The 13,550-nt window shown below is 36.1% G+C and overlaps 1 protein-coding gene across 2 annotated transcripts in view; it reads left to right on the top strand.

Moving 5' to 3' along the window:
* The window catches only part of NELL1 (neural EGFL like 1), a 545,320-nt gene that overhangs the window by 495,387 nt on the left and 36,383 nt on the right, over positions 1-13,550 (top strand). The window contains exon 16 of one of the 2 annotated variants that reach the window (XM_063289568.1): positions 2,103-2,243. The exons of the other annotated variant lie outside the window; for it this stretch is intronic. Coding sequence (XP_063145638.1) covers positions 2,103-2,243 — 141 coding nt within the window. The remainder of the gene's footprint in view (positions 1-2,102; positions 2,244-13,550) is intronic. 2 annotated transcript variants of the gene reach the window in all.

Raw genomic sequence — 13,550 nt, 5'->3', positions numbered from 1 at the left:
ATGTGGCCCAAATGCTTTAGCTGCCTTAGAAACATCTGAAGTAGTTGAATATTTAAGGGAAGCTGTATTTGAAGAAAAACTGATCTTTATACAAGGATTTAAAGACTGCAACAAAGGTTGATATTGGTAACATTTATGATTTATAGAACAAGCAATTGGAATATCCAATTTTGGAAAATCAGTGGGTCCAAGTTTTAAGAAATGTTAAATATACGTATTATTTAAAGTTGAAGTTAATCCATCAGAAAATTCTAGTTTGTGTCGATTGGCCTCCCTATTATAAGGAATGTGAGGGATCTTAGATTAATATGATTTTTTTTTAGGGCTCACTTTTGGTCTCAAATTATCATATATATCAGTTCTATTTAACATTTTATGAAAAACTGTGGCTTTATTGAGCCTGAGGATTGGTAAGAGAATTAACATATATAGATGGAAAGAAAGTAAGTAAGGCTTCAGATGTTAAAGAGTGGATTCAAGAGATGTGTTCTCTGTCAATCTTTGAAATGTAAAATAAATCTTATTTCTAAACAGTAGAAATGAGAAAATGGAACATTATGTTTCTATATGGTCTAAATTTAATGACATCTTAAAGGGCTGAGGTTGCTGTGTATTAATATTCCTCAATAGGACTTGTTTTATGAATCTTTTTTCCTCTTTCTCTTTCTTCTTTTCAATTTATTATTGTCATTATGCTTTTTCACTGTATTATTACACACGTCTTTTTATTTTTGCCTGATAATTTCTCTTATAAAATAATAAAAATTATATTTTAAAAAGTGAGCAGAATTTAAACCACTCCATAGAGAATACTCTTCCTGAAGGCTGATGGGAAAGGCTCTGAGCAGTTTTCAAACAGCAGCCCAGTCAAATGTCAGTGTACAACCTACAGTAGCTGAATCATATGACTACGTCATAAGAATTCAACAGTGGGGTTTAAATGGATGCAACTTTTAGATAGGCAGCCATTTAAAGGGGCATCCTTTAGAGGAGTGTTTCTCAGCCTCAGCAACTTTAAGCTGTGTGGATTTCAACTCCCATAATTCCCTAGCCACCATGCTGGCTGGGGAATTCTGAGAATTGACGTTCACACAATTTAAAGTTGTTGAGGTTGAGAAACCCTGTTTTAGAGGAAGAGACCTTCTTCCCAGGGGGTGATCCAAGGTCTTTCACAGCAGAATCAATTTTCTACTTTGTGACTGGTGGTTTACATTCATTTTAGTCACTTCCATATTCATCTTTATAGTTGGCAGTGTATGTCTAATAAATTAGTAGAGATAACATACACACATAATTAATTCTCTTCCAGGATTTAAGGCAGCACAAATACAGTAGTATGTTCTGCTCCAATTTTAGCCTCACCACAAGTTGGTGAGATAAGTTAAACTGAGAAAAAAAATTCTCCTCTAAATCACCCATTTAGTTCAAGGCGAGAGGGGATTTAAACTTAAACATCCCTAGACCAGAACACCATACTAAGCCTGAATGACTATTTCCTATTCACAAATAAGGATTTTCCTCTATTTTTATAATACAATTTATTAAAAAGTCTAATTCAATTCAGATGATGATGATGATGATGATGATGATGATGATGATGATGATTTAAACTCTGGGTGGCTTACAACAATGAAACCAAGAAATTACGATACAATCAATAAAACATAAAAAATAAAGATCAAAAATGGCAAGCATGATGAAGTGAGGTGTTTCCTCTCCCTTGCTGAAGGCCTGGGTGAATTCACATTGAATGTAATTCACGTTATACAGTATGTAGATCAAGGGGACTAAAATTGAGACTCTTTTCCTAACTAGTTAAAAGATAGATGGGGAATTTACCTTTCCCAAAGGCCATCTGGGAGTTCTTGATAGCATCCTTTGCCTGGTTTTTTTAAAGAAAGCTCCTCCAGGCTTGTAAACTATAAAGATGGGGTGGTGAGATTCCACTGTGTGTTCCAAGCAGAGACAGAGCATAGCCTGTTTATTAAAACGTGCATTTCATTGTGTTCTAGAAGGGCTTTGTGCTGTGTTTTTAACTATCTAAAATGTTGGTGTCAAAGGAAATTAATATCCTGGCTGGCTTGTGTTTTTTTCTGAGGCAGATATTGATGAATGTGCTGAGGGGATCATTGAATGTCACAACCATTCACGCTGTGTTAACCTCCCAGGGTGGTACCACTGTGAGTGCAGAAGCGGTTTCCATGACAATGGAACCTATTCAGTTTCCGGGGAGTCCTGTGTTGGTAAGCAAAGCTCAGCAGAGAAGTTATATTATTGTTATGCAATGTATGAAGATCAAGGACCATCTTTGATGTCAATCTTACAATGTAACCAACCCTTTATGTAAGCTCAGCACTAACTTGCACAATAGAAGGATTATTATGAGAGAGATGAATTATCACATCTCTAAACAGTGATATGGAAAGTGGTTATCTGGAGGACATATTGTTGATATGACTTCTAACCAGAGAGTCACCTCAGATAAAACAAAATCCTGATATTGCTGAGTGAGATTACTATTCAGTTGTTCCAATACCTTGTTTTAAAGTTCCAGTCTAAAGATTTAGTCATGTAAAATAAGTATTTATTTATTTTTTACTCATTGATCAAATTTGAAATATTTAACTTGACATTATTATTACTTAATATGAGAGATGTATTTTTGTTGGCTGCCTTGGGAAATAAGAAGCATCTTAAAAATATGTTAAATAAATGTAGTTCTCAAGTTTTTTTTTTCAAGCCAACAGGTAATCTTTATTACCTGCTCTTTCAGTGCAGAAAAAGTCCTTGAGTCTTCTGTTGCATGTGTGATTTGCATGGGAGAGAAGCATATTCAATTATAGTGATATGGAGAGATCAGGATCCAGCAGAAAAAAATTAACTGATAAAACAGTCAATAGGAGTAGGCTTACCATGCCACAATAAGTCTCCTACAATTCTTCACACTTCATTGCCTGCTGACCTTAGTTTGCTCCTCTCTTTCCCCTTCCACTTTCAGGAAGAGGGAATAACAAGTTTGTGCATGTAAAAATGTGAATGACCCACTTACCTGCTAATGTTCTCTCAACTGGACAAGCTGTAGCCATGCCATGGACGATTGTGAAGTGACACAGGAACACCTCTGGGACAGGCGCTTTCTATTGGGAGAGCTGGAAGTGGCGTCAGCAGTTCAGGCATGACTTTTTGATTTACACAGCAGAACTTGAGAACCAAAGCGCAGCTTGGGGAAAGTGTAGGTAGCTGATGGACATACATGGCTAGCAATAATAGGCAGCCACAATTATGAAAAAGGCTGTTCTGAGTTAGGCAATTGAGGAGGGTTACTAGTGTTAGAGGATGCAATTTTGAAACAGGCTAACAGGTCAAGATTTGGGCAGACTGTTTAAGAAGCCCATTATTATGATTTGTATAGCTCTCTATTTTTCTTCAAGAAAGAGTATATTTGTTATTTATAGAATATCACACAGGGAGGTTCAGTGTAACCTCATGTTGTATGTTTTTCATTTTATATAGTAGAATGTAGAACAATCCTTTTTTTTGCCATTTAAATGAGCTGAACTTGAACTCTCAAAATCCCCAGTCTACGTTGCTTTCTGGTGGGATATTGTGAGAGTTGTTCCGATATATCTCAGTATATATTAGTTGGTTGGGAAGGGCTGTAATATCAGGGAGCTGTGCTGTAAATATACTGTCATAAATGAGAACATATATTTGGAAGGAAGAGGTTCTACTGTATTTATGTCTTGTGGATAAAGGAGATGTCTGTGTGCTTTCCTCTCATTATACCAGAGTGGTATAATAGTGAGGATGTTGGACAAGGATCAAGGAGATCCAGGCTCAAGCCCATTTTCAGTCTTAGAAGCCCACTGGGTGACCTGGGACCAATTACTCTTTCTCAGCCCAACCTACTTCACAAGGTTGTTGTGGGGAAGAATTAGAGGCGGAAATGCTATGTACGTTGCCTTGGGCTTCTGAAGGAAGGGGGGGGGATATAAACTTACTTTAGTTAATTAAGTAAACTTGATCTTTAGTTTGTGGTGTAGCTTGCTTTTAGTTTTTCCTCATTAACTACCAGGCATGTAGGCTTTTAGACTCTGGCCCAGCTGTATATCAAACAGGAAAATGCAGACTGGGATGTGTGCCATTTTTAATGAACTGGTTTATGAATGAGAAGGTTTGACTTTGGGGAAGAAAAGCATCATTTTATTATCAGCTTTCGTTCAGCAGCTGGCTGCCACCACTGAGTGGCAGCCAAACTGGAAGGAACCCAATTCTTCACCTGAAGGAGCTGCAAGATATCAATCATGGAAAAGCTAGTCAGCATACTTATGTTGTGCTGCAGAGCTACATACTGACAGTCTGTTCTTCCTGGTAAGTATATATGCCCTCTACTGAGTTCACTGCTGCCTCAGGTCCATGCCTTGCCAACTGCAAACACAGCTTTCAAAAGAAACTCTTTCTGAGTTGCCATCTGGCAAATCTAGTTTACACAGCAGATCCCAATCAGTGGTAGCTATCTCCCTCAACCCGAGGTCAGGCTCCTCAGCCAGGAATTAATTTGTTGTGTACTTATAACCACTGAACTACACCAGTAACATGCACAGTTTAAATTATCTATTATTCACAAGGTGTGTGTGGGGGGGGGGACAATGATTCCCATGGACAAAACCATCAATCCCTTATAACTGCAACAGATAAATTATTACAACACTGACTTTCTAGGTTGGTATCATAGTACTGCTTAGAGGTGAACCAATATAACCCATATATCTTCTCTTGCATATCCCAAGGTCTGTGGTTCATTTCAGCTTGTTGAAGTAGCTTAATTTCTAAAATGAGAGGCAATGTGTTTCACTTCTCACTCATTCTATTTCTCTAACTTCATACAATGTAGAAAGTTTCAATCTGATATCACACCTGGTCTTTATATGTAAGAAGCAGTTTATAATGATTGGAAAAGCATTTTAAAAAACAAGATTGCTTGTTTTGTTGAATTTGTTACACCCTCAAATATCAAAGTTTCTTGGGACTTGAAATGAATGTGGAACAAAGTGTACTAAAGCTAGGATCCATTTGAAAGTAGGCCAGTCAAATGTTGTTGTTCAAGGCAGAGCTATCCAAATCGAGCTCAATTATTGCACTTGATAAGGGTAAGGGAGTTTTTTCTGAAATATAAAGAAGCAGGCTACCACTGGCATTTTAAATAAGGATTTTAGAAGACTTTGTAGCCAGCCTGGGCTAGCTTTCTATACTCTTGTTCTGAATTGTCTGTTTTATAAGGCAATATAAATCCAAAGAATACACAGCAGTGGTTTTCAGGGGTGGGTTTGTGTCAAAAATGCCACATCTCAAAGCATTTTACAACTCCAGTAGATAATACTCCACATGAAAATCATTCATATTTAAAGTCATTATTGGATAGTTAGAATTTTGCCGAACTATCAATTTACTGAAAGCAAAGCTATCAGAATTAAACCAGCAGGACCTTAAGGATTCTGAAGTTATAATGTGTTCTTCATTCCTTATGTCTTTCTCCAGAATTTTTAAAAATGATTACTTCACAAAACTAATGTTAAAAAATGTAGGGTTTTTTCCCACACTCATTTCTGAGGTGCAAAAGTCAGCATCAATCATTTTCCACAGTGCATGGAAAGGCATTTTCAAGGTAAAAAATAAAATGTTCTTTGGGTCAAACTCAACTTCCAATGATTCATATATACTTCCTTGCAGCTTTCTTGGCAATATGGAAGTGATTTTCTCTTGTGTTCTTCTTGTCTAGCCAACAGACCTGGTATTCCCTAGGAATCTGTCCTAATTACTAACCAGCCAGGTTGGGTGGGCAGGAATCCAGGGTGGAAAAAAAAATAATTTTATAAGGGCTTTCTCCAGTACATCTCTCAGATAACCAAACCCAGTCAACTTATATCAGAATATTCTGGCAAAATGTAGTCATGCTAGAGAGAAGGGATTATTTCTTTCATATTAGAGGGAAGTCTCTTATCCATAAAAAAAAATCTCTATGATTCAATCTATTGCAATTTGTTTCATGTATTGAAGAAATAGTTCTTTGAAAAAGTGTCAACATCATTTGTGCTAAAAATTAATAGCTTTCTGGATAGGTAGCATGTAGTTCTCCATATATAGGAACATAGGAATATAGGAAATATAGCACTGTAAGGAATAAAAACAACAACAACAACAACAGTAAAAGCAATAGAATACAGGTAGATAGCTAACCAATTGTGATTAACCAGCAGATCGAAAATTTTATATGACTAATATAGTATAGTAAGCCCCCCAAAGTCATTGTGTATGAGATGGGTGGCAGAGAAATTTGATTAAATAAATAGTACACCATTAACAACTTAGAGTACTATAAGACATTTCATAGCCAATTTCTAGTCAAGAGATGTATAACAATATCTGCTAACCCAACTGAAATCAATAAGAGAGAAAAAAAGGAAAGCAATAAATAGTAAACAATACATTAACAGAAAACTCTAAATAATGTATAGACTATATGTCTGATTAAAGTATAAATTCTAGAACCTGAATTTGGGGTGCGGCACAATTCCATGTAAATAATTATAGTCCAGAAATGGTTTCCTAATAAGATTAAAACTCTGCCAATATTTGTTTTGTTTACTTTGGTTTGTTTCAATGTCTGAATAAACCTCAGCCAGTGAAGTATGGTTTATTTTTGACAGCAAAGCCCAACTGGAAATAACAGTTTGAGATGATGTACAGATCTTAGTTTGTTTTAACTGAAAGAAGTTTTTATTGCAGCCAGAGGCCAACAGCTTAAAAACCCCTACAAAACGAAATCTCCAGACAATAATATTATACACTATAAGGTGACAAAGCACAGAATGTTCCACATTATTAGGTAGTAGAAGGCTGCTTATTTGTTTTAATTGTATGTTGTTATGCCTGAACCTTGAATCTTAACTTATCCATTATTTTTCTTATCATCAATCCACAGAAATGCAAACCATAGATTAATTGATTGATTATGTGCCATCAGGTCAGTTTTGACTCTTAGCAACCACATAGATGGACTTTCTCCATGACAATCTGACCCTAACCTGGTCCTTCAAGTCTTCCAATGGTCCACCCATCACCACCTTTCCTCACAGACTCATAGAGAAAAGAACATTCAATATACAGAAAATATGTTCCCCATCAATGAGGCAAAGTAGTTCTCTCTGTGCTAGAAGTTTTGGATCCTATTTGGATCCTGATTAAGGAATCCTTGCTGCAAGGCTGTCCACCTTTCCCAGCATTAGAGCCTTCTCTAGAGAGCTAGGAATTTGCATAATGTGTCCGAAGTAGGTTACTCTGAACCTGGTCACTGTGCCTTGAGTAAGAACTCTGGGTTGATTTCTTTAGAGATCCAGTTGTTTGTTTTCTTCACTATCCATGGTATTCTCAAAAGCCTTCTCCAACACGAAAGTTCAAAAGCATAAATACTGTTTCTATTCTGCTTCTTCAAAGTCCATCTTTCTCTTCCATAGTGTGTGACAGGGAATATCATGGTTTGTACTTTTGTGATCTTTATAGGTATACATATATCAGGACATCTGACTATCTTTTCCAAGGTCTTCATGGCTGCTTTACTAATTGCTAATCTGCAGCTTATTTATCGATTGCTTGTTCCTTTACTGTTCATGGTTGATCCTAAAAGGTAGAAGCGATCTGCCGCTCTGATATCTTCATTGCCAATTCTAAGGCTGGCTGTTCTACCTGTTGTCATCAGTTTGGTCTTCTTTATATTTAAATTTAGTCCCATTTTTTCACTATGCTGCTTGATTTTTATTAATGAGCTTCTGGATTCTTTGCATTTTCAGAGTAGTGTCATCAGCATAGCACAGGTGATTGATGTTTCTTCCTCCAATTTTAAAACTGCACTCATTGTGCAAAGCAAGAACAAGTACAAATCCATTGTTTGACCACCCAATACACAAACAATCAAACAAAAGCACAGGCAAAATAAATACACAATTACATCCAAAATACAGTACTACACAGTAGGAACATTAATCCACAAAGATGAATTCAACTACCTAGCCCAAACACATCCTCATACAGAAAACATCCCTGCTACAACTTCTCCTCACAGACACATAGACAAAAAACATTCAATATACAGAAAATATGTTCCCCAACACTGCAAAATAGTTCTCTCTGTGCTAGATGTTTTGAATCCTATTTGGATCCTGATAAAGGAAATGAAGAGACAGAGACAAAAAATCAGGAATTAGCCAGATAAGTCATATGAACTCTTTGCTTGCCTGAAAGACTGGCGTTTTCAGCAAACCATGGTTGAAACAAGCCTTTTGTATCTGAGTGCTCACTCTTGTGCTGACAAAATGGAACTATGAAATGCTGCAGGCACCTCAACATTTTCATAAGTACATTTTTCTTTTTAGGGAAAATAATTCAGTGGACCCAGAACATGCTTGAAGGTTATTTAATGCTGGAAGATAATGGAAAGGAAGACTGAGGGTTAATGGGATGGAGAACTCTGGATGACACCATGTGAAACCCAAAACATTTTATTGTGGGTGCCACATTGCTTCTTTATTATTTTCCAAATATATTTCCTTCATTTTGATCTGCACAGTGATATGGAGGTTTATAAGATTAGTCACTTTTGTCACCAGGTTAAACCGCTGAGCTGCTGAGCTTGCCAATTGGAAGGTCAGCGGTTCAAATCTGCGTGACGGGGTGAGCTCCCGTTGCTAGTCCCAGCTCCTGCCAACCTAGCAGTTCGAAAACATGCAAATGTGAGTAGATTAATAGGTACCGCTTCGGCGGGCAGGTAACGGCGTTCCGTGTAGTCATGCCGGCCACATGACCACAGAACTGTCTACGGACAAACGCCGGCTCTTCGGCTTTGAAACAGAAATGAGCACCGCCCCCTAGAGTCGGAGACGACTGGACTTAATGTCAAGGAAGCCTTTACCTATAAACTGTAAACGGAATATTAAATTAATGAGGTTATTTTAATTAAACAGCATTGCTAAGCCATCTGTTATTATATCCCTATGCCAAACAGATTAAACTATTTTTTATTTTCTATTTATACTAGTCTCTTACAGGCATTAATTTTTGTAACAGTTATAGCTATGTAATGGTGAAGCAGATTGTAATAATTTTAAAAGTACTTCAGACAATTTCTTTCCAAATATGACTAAAGGGACAACTCACTGTTTGCTTATTGTAGTTCCATTGGCTTCCAGAATAGCTACGGAGTAAAGTAAAATATGAATATAGCAAGCAGATGCCTGTTCTGAAAATGTTTGGCAATTTATAGGGACATCAATATTGGCCTGTAAAAACTCAGGTATGTGCCTTCCATCTTCTCAATAAGCAGGCTGCTAGGAAGCTGCAAATTACATGGAAAGGAATGTGGAGACATGCAGACAACAATACATATATACACTTGTCCTTTGTGCCCTGACCAACGCACATTTGAGGACCTCATGACAGCGCGACAGAACATACTTGTGATGCTTCTGACACGAATAAATACATAAATTGACCTGCTGAAAAGTGTACCAGTGGAGTATGTTTTCCCTCTGCACCCTTATTAATGGAGAAATCCAAAAGAGGGACAAAAAGTGGCATTCTCAGAAAGTCTGGACTGTCTGAGAAAAATACAATTCCACTAGTGAGGCAGAAGTACCAGGGTTCAGAATGATCACTGATCACTAGGACTTCTGAGACTTATCACAGCCTTGGAAAATCATCACAAAGCACAAGGTAGTGTTTCATGTGGTGGATTTTACCTCAGTGAAGGATTGATGACATCACCTAACAGCTGAGAGTTTGGCAAATAGGACTGGATTCAGAAAGAACCCCAAGAGAACATGAATCAAAGATGGATGATGCAACATTATTAATCATGTCTGTGCATTTTAGTGTTAATCTTTTAGCTTGGTATTTAGCTTGCTATTCCCTATTATCACATCAACAGTTCTTACTGTTTTTTTTAAGTAAAAGAATGGGCAGTTTTTCTGCTAGGCTTTACTTCTGGACCTTTCATGAATTGCTTATTATGTTGGATGTATCTCAATTTCTTACCATGCCAGATTTTTTTCCAAGTGTTGTTAACTTTGTAAGGTGGATTTGGTATCATTCTTATATATGTTATGTTGTATAGTGTACTTGTAGATATATGTTTTACCTGTTCATTGTCAAGTACAGCAGCAAAAGCCACTTATGTGTTTCCTTGTTAAACTTGAGCTTCACACAATTTTTCTCCTTTTCCACAGCTACTGGAAAAGTTTCTTTTTGTGGGGAAGGTGATGATACTCAATGAAATGCTGATAAATATCTATTTTTTGACTTGTAGTAGTAGTAGTAGTAGTAGTAGTTGTTATTATTATTATTATTATTATTATATTTTAACCTGACTTTTTAAATATATAACTCAAGACAGTAAACATACCTAATACTCCTGCCTCCTATTTTCCCCACAACAACAGCCATGTGAGGTGGGTTGGGCTGAGAGAGTGATTGGCCCAAAGTCACCAGGCTGGCTTATTTTATTTTATTTTATTTTATTTTATTTTATTTTATTTTATTTATTTTATTTTATTTTATTTTATTTTATTTTATTTTATTTTATTTTATTTTATTTTATTTTATTTTATTTTATTTTATTTTATTTTATTTTATTTTATTTTTATTGTGGCCATATAGATGGCAGAAGGATGATGGAGAAAATAAAATACACAGCTACATTCAGCTGGAAAGAGGACTAAGACTTTGGACACTTCCATATGAGCTCCCAAATCAGCTCTACAATCATCTAATCCTACATGGTTGTTTCTCTTTTGCAGCTGAGCCAGTTTACTTCCACCTCAGCTAGGTTGCAAGAACTGTTCTAAAGTCAGTTTTCAGCTAGAAATGCTGGATTTCTGCATGATTTGGAGGTTGGCTCTTTTTCCATTTTATTTCATTTTCATTTCCTCTGAGGTGTTGAGCCTCAATCAGCCTGGTCAGTCCTGTAGGTCTTCAAAGTGATGTGACAGTTTTGCATTACCTCTTGAAGGCAACAGGGATGGTTTGACAAGGTTCTGTCAGCCCCACTAGACAGATCAGATCAAGATATCAACTCAGGAAGACTAAAACTACAAATATTAAGATTGGCTATAATAACCAAATCCTGCAAGTCTGATTGTGTTGTACTACCCTTATCCCCACCCTTTCTTATATCCCCATGAAGGTTATTTGTAGTGCATGTCTTCTGTAAGTTGCTTCATGCTCACTGCAATGTTAATACAAGAGCACCAGAAACATTGAAAGTAATGCACACCAATCAGTGATCAGTGCAATACAAGAACAAAATAAGCTGGAGGGGGTGGAAAGAGGAGGGATTTAGACTACTGGTAATCACTTCCATAATACTGCCAAGAAAGCTGCATAAATCTAATCACAAAAAGTTGACCTTGACTCAATGATATTTTTTTACCTTTATTTTACTCATGATTCCATTATATAACCGCCCAGAGTCACCCATATGGGGTAGATAGGCAGTGATAAAAATATGATAAATAAATAAATAAATAAATAAATAAATAAATAAATAAATAAATATTTTGTGATCATACATGAGAACCTCAGTGACAAAGTATTTAACATTTCACATTTTGCCCTAAAGCAATAGAAAATATTGAGAAAAGAAATGCCTTGTTGTAGGTAGGTACCTATCTAGGTCCAGGCAACTTGATAGTACGAACCAACTACAGAACATAATGAAGGAAATGTACTCCTATTACTTGTAACTCCCTGTAATTAATTCAATGTTTGTACAGTATAAATATGTGTACATGTATAACAACTCCTATGTATTACCTATCTCATAGGACTGCCCCAAGCCATTTTGTTGTCTGAAGTGGAACAGAAAATGATTTTGTCACCTTGAGGTCAAAATTTACACTGCTCAAGGCCAGCTATATTATTCTGATTCCTGAGATAGAAAATCCCACAAGAGGTTCTATGATATGTTAGAAATTAAAATATTATGGTATTAATAATGTGTTGCTCTTTCACATCACTAGAATTAGCTGCCTCATCCTGCTCAGTGGTTGAGGTAATTAATTGATGCTTTGATCTACAAAAAGAGCCTTAGTGCAGGGAATGTTTACCATTACAAACAGAGGGACATTCTTTTGGCAAGCATAATGAGATGATTTCTGAACTACACTGTGGAATCCTCTTTGACCAAATGAAGTAAATCCATGCTTATTGCCTTAAAGATCTGGCTCTTCCTTCAAGAATTGGGATAGGGGGAGGCTGGAGCCCAATGACTGTAATTGCTTATGCATTGGGCAGTGTTGTTTTGAGTGCTGGGTATTGTTTTTGTTTAGATGCCCATTTGTATTGTTTACAGCACATAAGATGAATGGCCATGCCAGTCTTTTAAATCAATAAATGAAGTCCTTAAATTATAGCAACTCCTTTGCAGGGCAGACAAAAAGTCCATCCTGTTCCATATTCTGATTTTTATGGTGCCTGTCCCCACCCCACACCCAGGTAATAGTGTATTTTCCTGGACCTATTCATCAGAGATATACTAAAGTAAAACTATTTTTTTAACATAGAGAGTATTAGTCTTAGACAATTTTCCCAACCATGGCACCCTCTTGGTATATTGACATTACAGTTCTAGACCTTCCACTTACCCCCATCAGATTAAGGACAGTGCAGAACAGAGAGATTCTGCATAAATGTACCAATTTTTAAAGCTACTAATATTTGCTGCAAGAGAACAGAAATTCTATATACAGTATTAAGCTTTAATTTAACAACATTTGACAGAAAATGAATAGTTTAATTTTTCATTCACCTCTTCATATTGCATCAGTTATTTTAACTTATTTTAATATGATAAATGTTTTTACTCAAATTCAGATCCAAGTGATTTACTGCAAGGAAAGTGTTCCTAGGCTTGTAATCTTACCAAGGATTACTGTCAGATTTGAGACCCACTGAATTTAATGGTACTTACTCCCAAGTGAATGTATATAGAATTGCAGCCTTAATTACATTTTCCTGGGCTGAATAGTTCTTATTTTAAAAAAGGAGGGAGGGGGACCTCAATGATAAGAATTTGGTTTTCCATTTTGTTGGAACTAGAAGGAAATTCTTACTTTTATTATGCATAATTCTATATTTCAGGTACCAGTATATCTCACCTGGAAAAAAATGTTAGCTTTTTGAGTGGAGTGTCTTTGTTTTCCAAATCATAATGCATTTTAAGCCATCAACTGCAATTTAAAAGAGAAAGAGAACAATTTAAAAGCATTTAATTCCTTTAAAGTATATAAAACTGCTAGTAATGTTCAGGTTTTAATTATAGAAAATGAATTTTAAAAGAAAAAAATACCATGCACCAACAGTATTCTCTTATGTCTATGGATATTCTAAATGCAACAACATTAAAGGTTTTCTGACTGACACTATAAATATTTTCCAGTGCCTCTAAAACTATACCAGTGATTTTAAAATGTGCTATCAGTTCTTGTTTTTTAAACGAGAAA

This window comes from Candoia aspera, chromosome 1, assembly GCF_035149785.1.
Source record: "Candoia aspera isolate rCanAsp1 chromosome 1, rCanAsp1.hap2, whole genome shotgun sequence".
In the NCBI taxonomy this organism is placed as follows: Eukaryota; Metazoa; Chordata; class Lepidosauria; order Squamata; family Boidae; genus Candoia; species Candoia aspera.
The sequence above is the reverse complement of the archived record's forward strand: the minus strand, read 5'-3'. Positions and strand labels throughout refer to the sequence as shown.